This window comes from Perca flavescens, chromosome 8, assembly GCF_004354835.1.
Source record: "Perca flavescens isolate YP-PL-M2 chromosome 8, PFLA_1.0, whole genome shotgun sequence".
NCBI lineage: Eukaryota > Metazoa > Chordata > Actinopteri > Perciformes > Percidae > Perca > Perca flavescens.
The window spans coordinates 39235168-39242667 of NC_041338.1; the positions used below are offsets into that span (position 1 = coordinate 39235168).

At 43.5% G+C, this 7500-nt stretch overlaps 1 protein-coding gene across 1 annotated transcript in view; it reads left to right on the forward strand.

The window, feature by feature from the left end:
* Positions 1 to 423: 423 nt before the first annotated feature.
* Positions 424 to 7500, forward strand: part of zfc3h1 (zinc finger C3H1-type containing) — a gene marked incomplete at its 3' end in the record, with an annotated part of 74241 nt that continues 67164 nt past the window's right edge. The window contains exons 1-3 of the mRNA XM_028585296.1: positions 424 to 1146; positions 3268 to 3825; positions 4815 to 5017. Of these exons, the coding sequence (XP_028441097.1) occupies positions 597 to 1146; positions 3268 to 3825; positions 4815 to 5017 (1311 nt within the window). The remainder of the gene's footprint in view (positions 1147 to 3267; positions 3826 to 4814; positions 5018 to 7500) is intronic.

Consider the following 7500-nt stretch of genomic DNA (forward strand, 5'->3'; position numbering starts at 1 on the left):
TATTATTATTATTATTATTATTATTATTATTATTATTATTATCATTGTTATAATTATTATTATTGTTACTTTATAATCAGAAAAATGTACTTCAAGTATGAAAAATAAAAGTAGTTTTATACTAATTTTATACTAATTATATATATATATATATATATATATATATATATATATATATATATATATATATATATATATATATATAATTCGTAAATTTTATAAGTTGACTTTCAGCTTTCTTATTCATGTAAAATGTACTTTTAATCTTTAAAAAATGAAGTGTTTTCCCATTGTTTTATTTTATTTGTATGCTGCTTAGAATTTTTTATAAAATATTAAGTAAAATAAAAATACCTGTTTTGTATTTGAAAGCACTGAATAACAAAGGCTCCTTATATGGACAGCTTCCTGCCTCGCCAATCCCGTTCTGTATCGCGAGACTTGGATGAGCGCAGCAGAGAATACGCTAGCTGTCCTAGCTAACCGACAGAGCGGACTGATTACCGACTGTTTTTCCGGTGAAACATGAATTTAACGGCTTCAGTCCGATGAGTTGACAGCCGGCACACAGCCGTTAGTTTGGACTTTACTACCAGATGGATTTAAACACGGAAAGCCGGTCTCCCAGAGAGGAGCACGAGCTGGAAGACGGTGAAATCTGCGATGATGAAACCGAGGAGAGTGTGCCTCTCCGGCGGGGGGATGGTAACGGGAGCAGGCGTGCTCGCGGACGGGGCCGCGGCGCTTCTCAACGGTCCCGAAAACCTCACCAACGGCCGCACAACATGCTGCCACACATGGGCCACCCTCCGCCCGACTTCAGACACCTGATGCCACCGTACAACCGCGGACCTCACGCGCACGAGCCGTTCCCCCTGAGCCACCGGCAGCAGTGCGGGCCGAGCGGGCCCGAGCGGCCTCCCGCCCTCTCCAACACGCCGCCGCCGGGGCCCCACGGAGCCCCGAACCCGAGGACCAGCTTCTGGGAGCGGAGCCACGGCGCCCTGGGCCGGTTCCGACACCGGGCCATGCCGAACGGTGGCCGCGGGGGATGGAGCCGAGGCGGAAACAGCCGAGGTCCCCCCGGCGGTCGTTACGGGCCTGCAGAGAGTCACGGTAACAAAAAGGACTCTCCCTCGAGAAAACGTATCCTTTCACTTACTCCATGAGGGATTTCATGTGATTTAATTAACCTACAGGTCCGCAGAGATCACCAGAATGTGACGTAATTAACCTACAGGTAAACAGAGATCACCGGAATGTGACGTGATTAACCTACAGGTAAACAGAGATCACCAGAATGTGACGTAATTAACCTACAGGTAAACAGAGATCACCAGAATGTGACGTAATTAACCTACAGGTAAACAGAGATCACCGGAATGTGACGTGATTAACCTACAGGTAAACAGAGATCACCGGAATGTGACGTGATTAACCTACAGGTAAACAGAGATCACCAGAATGTGACGTAATTGACCTACAGGTAAACAGAGATCACCAGAATGTGACGTGATTAACCTACAGGTAAACAGAGATCACCAGAATGTGACGTAATTGACCTACAGGTAAACAGAGATCACCAGAATGTGACGTGATTAACCTACAGGTAAACAGAGATCACCAGAATGTGACGTGATTAACCTACAGGTAAACAGAGATCACCAGAATGTGACGTAATTAACCTACAGGTAAACAGAGATCACCAGAATGTGACGTAATTAACCTACAGGTAAACAGAGATCACCAGAATGTGACGTAATTAACCTACAGGTAAACAGAGATCACCGGAATGTGACGTGATTAACCTGTGAGCCCTTATACTACTAATACCACGGTGTAGAAAGGGTAACCTTACAGCTCTGGATTTTACCTTTTTAAGTAGTCTAAAGTTGTGTAAACGTAGTGTAAAGTAGTATAAAAGTAGAGTAAAGTAGTATAAAAGTAGAGTAAAGTAGTATAAAAGTAGTATAATAGTATAAAGTAGAGTAAAGTAGTATAAAGTAGAGTAAAGTAGTATAAAGTAGAGTAAAGTAGTATAATAGTATAAAGTAGAGTAAAGTAGTATAAAGTAGAGTAAAGTAGTATAAAGTAAAGTATTATAAAGTAGAGTGAAGTAGTATAATAGTATAAAGTAGAGTAAAGTAGTATAAAGTAAAGTAGTATAAAGTAGAGTAAAGTAGAGTTAAGTAGTATAAAGTAGTATAAAGTAGAGTTAAGTAGTATAAAGTAGTATAAAGTAGAGTAAAAGTGCTTAATTCCATCCCAGCTGTGAGCTTCCTGTGGGGACTAAATGTTCTCTTCACAGCTGACGTGTTTGACAGGAAATGAAACTTATGAAATGATGACATCTTCTCAGTGGAATGTAACCAAGTACCTGTCTGTCTGTCTGTACAGTAAGTCTGTCTGTCTGTATGTACAGTAAGTCTGTCTGTCTGTCTGTATGTACAGTAAGTCTGTCTGTCTGTCTGTATGTACAGTAAGTCTGTGTTCAGAATCAGAGGACTTTCTTTAACATGTGTGTGTGTGTGTGTGTGTGTGTGTGTGTGTGTGTGTGTGTGTGTGTGTGTGTGTTCAGAATCAGAGGACTTTCTTTAACGTGTGTGTGTGTGTGTGTGTGTGTGTGTGTGTGTGTGTGTGTGTGTGTGTGTGTGTGTGTGTGTGTGTGTGTGTGTGTGTGTGTGTTCAGAATCAGAGGACTTTCTTTAACGTGTGTGTGTGTGTGTGTGTGTGTGTGTGTGTGTGTGTGTGTGTGTGTGTGTGTGTGTGTGTGTGTGTTCAGAATCAGAGGACTTTCTTTAACGTGTGTGTGTGTGTGTGTGTGTGTGTGTGTGTGTGTGTGTGTTCAGAATCAGAGGACTTTCTTTAACGTGTGTGTGTGTGTGTGTGTGTGTGTGTGTGTGTGTGTGTGTGTGTGTGTTCAGAATCAGAGGACTTTTTAACGTGTGTGTGTGTGTGTGTGTGTGTGTGTGTGTGTGTGTGTGTGTGTGTGTGTGTGTGTGTGTGTGTGTGTGTGTGTGTGTGTGTGTTCAGAATCAGAGGTGTTTCTTTAAGTGTGTGTGTGTGTGTGTGTGTGTGTGTGTGTGTGTGTGTGTGTGTGTGTGTGTGTGTCAGTGTGTGTGTGTGTGTGTGTGTGTGTGTGTGTGTGTGTGTGTGTGTGTGTTCAGAATCAGAGGACTTTCTTTAACGTGTGTGTGTGTGTGTGTGTGTGTGTGTGTGTGTGTGTGTTCAGAATCAGAGGACTTTCTTTAACGTGTGTGTGTTCAGAGAAGCCGGTGGGGAGGAACCCGGGCAGGAAACCTGCTCACAGTGTTTCTAAACCAGACCACAGTGTTGACGAGTCCTTCGAGGACCTTCTGTCCAAGTATAAGCAGATCCAGCTGGAGCTGGAGTGCATCCGCAAAGAGGAGACCCTGGCTCTGGAGCCCAAAGGGGACCAGAAGCCAGACCCTCCCGCCAGTGTTACAGACACCAGACCAGACCCAGAGCCTCAGGCTCAGAGTCTGGGTCCTGCAGAGAGTCTGGGTCCTGCAGAGAGTCTGGGTCCTGCAGAGAGTCTGGGTCCTGCAGAGAGTCTGGGTCCTGCCCAGAGTCTGGGTCCTGCCCAGAGTCTGGGTCCTGCCCAGAGTCTGGGTCCTGCCCAGAGTCTGGGTCCTGCAGAGAGTCCGGGTCCTGCTGCAGAGGAAGTGTCCCAGCAGGAGGAGAAAGAGAAGAAAGTGTTCCAGGCGTTTAACATCAAGCCTCTGCGCCTGAAGCTGCCGCCGCCGGCCAGCCTGGAGCAGCGGAGGCCTGGCGAGGACGAGAGAGGAGCTGCCGACGGGCACGGTGAGCAGACAGGAAGCAGGCCCAGGGCTGCCCCGCATCAGACTCATACTCAGTAACATGGTTACATATCTGATATTATATATTCTCACTTCTGCTGCTTTCAAACTGCCCGTTGGATTTAAAACTAACGACAGGAAATCATTTCCAACTAGGGATGGGCGATATGGCCTAAAATCCGTATTGCGATATACACTGCAGCAGATAACGAGATATATATATATATTCTAATAGAACCATTTCAGACCAGGTTACATAGACCCTAAGGAAAACCAAACTACTAAATGTATTTTCTTTGAGAGAGAAAGAAACGTAGTCTGTAGTTTTGAGAAAATTTATTGTGCAAAACTGTAATTATACAACATAAAGTTGCAGATAAATAAAATTCAAGTAGTACACTAGTTGCAGAGACTTTGACAAAGAAAAGGCTTAAAGTATTGGATGTCTTCTCTTCAGTGGAAACCATTCTAAAAGGCCCTACACTTAGTTTAATACACTTAGTTAGTTTAATACACTTAGTTTAATAGACTTGGTTAGTTTAATAGACTTGGTTAGTTTAATAGACTTGGTTAGTTTAAGTCTTTGGTTCTTAAATGCTACCCAGGATGCAGAGAACAGGAGAACCTGGTGTCTGTTTAGTTAAGGAACAGACACTGGACTGGAAATACTTTCAGTATTAGGCAAAGATGCACACATACTTTAAATAAAAACATATTTCAAACAAAGTTTCTTACCTGCAGCCTAATGTAATGTAATGCATTTGAGCACCCTTGGTCCCACTCCGCCACTACACACACACACACACACACACACACACACACACACACACACACACACACACACACACACACACACACACACACACACACACACAACACACACACGCACACTAACACACACACACACACACACACACATACTTGCGTTTTTGTTGCTGTTTCTGACATTTATGACGTCTTGAATCTGTGTGGTTGTCTTCCTGTGTGTGTCAGCAGGTGAAGAAGAAGAAGAAGAAGTGGCTGCAGAGACAGAAGCTAAAGCTGAAGAAGAGTTGTCGGAGGAGGAGAAGAAGAAGACGATGATGGCGTGCGTGTGCTGCGGAGAGGAAACAGACGGAGAAGAGAAAACTAAACGCTGTCTCTGTCGGAGAGAGTCATCGGCCTCCAGCGAGGACTCAGTCCTCTCTCCTGACAAGGTGAGACACACACAGAGACACACACACAGGCCCCACAACACACACAGAGACACACACACACACACAGAGACACACACACAGTCCCCACAACACACACAGAGACACACAGAGACACACACACACAGAGACACACACACGGAGACACACACACGGAGACACACACACACAGAGACACACACACAGTCCCCACAACACACACAGAGACACACAGACACACACACACGGAGACACACACACACGGAGACACACACACGGAGACACACACACACAGAGACACACACACGGACACACACACGGAGACACACACACGGAGACACACACACGGAGACACACACACGGAGACACACACTGAGATACACACACTGAGACACACACGGAGACACACACACAGAGACACACACACGGAGACACACAGACACACACACGGAGACACACACACAGAGACACACACACGGAGACACACAGACACACACACACACACACACAGACACACACACACACACACACGGAGACACACACACACAGAGACACACACAGAGACACACACACACACACATTCACGGAGACACACACACACAGTGAATGTGTCTGTCTGTCTGTGTGTCTAATGTGTGTGTGTGTGTGTGTCTCTGTGTGTGTGTGTGTGTGTGTGTGTGTGTGTGTGTGTGTGTCTGATGGTGCGTTATTTTGTCCACCAAAGTCGATTTACGAGTTGTTTTCCGGAGTTACGAACCGGAAGTTGCGAGTTCACTTTCAAAGATGGCTACGTCGTGCATCACACGTAGTAAACTTCGTGGTTTTCTACAATTTTAAGCACTTTTGTCTTTGTTGTAACCAAATCAAGAAGTGGTACACATAGCGCTGTATACTGCTACCTATAGACATGTCTCTACAGTCTTATTAGGAGTTAAACATAGTATTGTATACTACTACCTATAGACATGTCTCTACAGTCTTATTAGGAGTTAAACATAACTCTGTATTACCTATAGACATGTCTCTACAGTCTTATTATAGTTAAACATGTACTACCTATAGACACAGTCTTATTAGGAGTTAAACATAGTGCTGTATACTACTACCTATAGACATGTCTCTACAGTCTTATTAGGAGTTAAACATAGTGCTGTATACTACTACCTATAGACATGTCTCTACAGTCTTATTAGGAGTTAAACATAGTGCTGTATACTACTACCTATAGACATGTCTCTACAGTCTTATTAGGAGTTAAACATAGTGCTGTATACTGCTACCTATAGACATGTCTCTACAGTCTTATTAGGAGTTAAACATAGTGCTGTATACTAACCTATAGACATGTCTCTACAGTCTTATTAGGAGTTAAACATAGTGCTGTATACTAACCTATAGACATGTCTACAGTCTTATTAGGAGTTAAACATAGTGCTGTATACTACTACCTAAGACATGTCCTCTACAGTCTTATTCTTTTGCTGTATACTGCTACCTATAGACATGTCTCTACAGTCTTATTAGGAGTTAAACAATGCTGTATACTGCTACCTATAGACATGTCTCTACAGTCTTATTAGGAGTTAAACATAGCACTGTATACTACTACCTATAGACATGTCTCTACAGTCTTATTAGGAGTTAAACATAACTCTGTATACTACTACCTATAGACATGTCTCTACAGTCTTATTAGGAGTTAAACATAGTGCTGTATACTGCTACCTATAGACATGTCTCTTTTCATGTATCAAACTGTGAATTATATTGGTGTAATATGTCAATAACTGGGTGAATAGAATCTTAAATGTTACTAAAAATGTTACAAAAATCCATCTTTTCTCCGACTCGTAGTATTGTGTGACAATACTATTGTGTGCGATTACAAGACAAGAAGAACGCACCATAATGTGTGTGTGTCTAACGTGTGTCTAACGTGTGTCTAACGTGTGTGTGTCTAACGTGTGTCTAACGTGTGTGTGTCTAACGTGTGTCTAACGTGTGTCTAACGTGTGTCTAACGTGTGTCTAATGTGTGTCTAACGTGTGTGTGTCTAACGTGTGTGTGTCTAACGTGTGTGTGTCTAACGTGTGTGTGTCTAACGTGTGTCTAACGTGTGTCTAACGTGTGTCTAACGTGTGTCTAACGTGTGTCTAACGTGTGTCTAACGTGTGTCTAACGTGTGTGTGTGTGTCTAACGTGTGTCTAACGTGTGTCTAACGTGTGTGTGTGTGTGTGTGTGTGTGTGTGTGTGTGTCTAACGTGTGTCTAACGTGTGTGTGTGTGTGTCTGTGTGTCTAACGTGTGTGTAACGTGTGTCTAACGTGTGTGTGTGTGTCTAAAGTGTGTCTAACGTGTGTCTAACGTGGTGTAACGTGTGTGTGTGTGTGTGTGTGTGTGTCTAACGTGTGTCTAACGTGTGTCTAACGTGTGTCTAACGTGTGTGTGTGTGTGTGTGTGTGTGTGTGTGTCTAACGTGTGTCTAACGTGTGTGTGTGTGTGTCTAA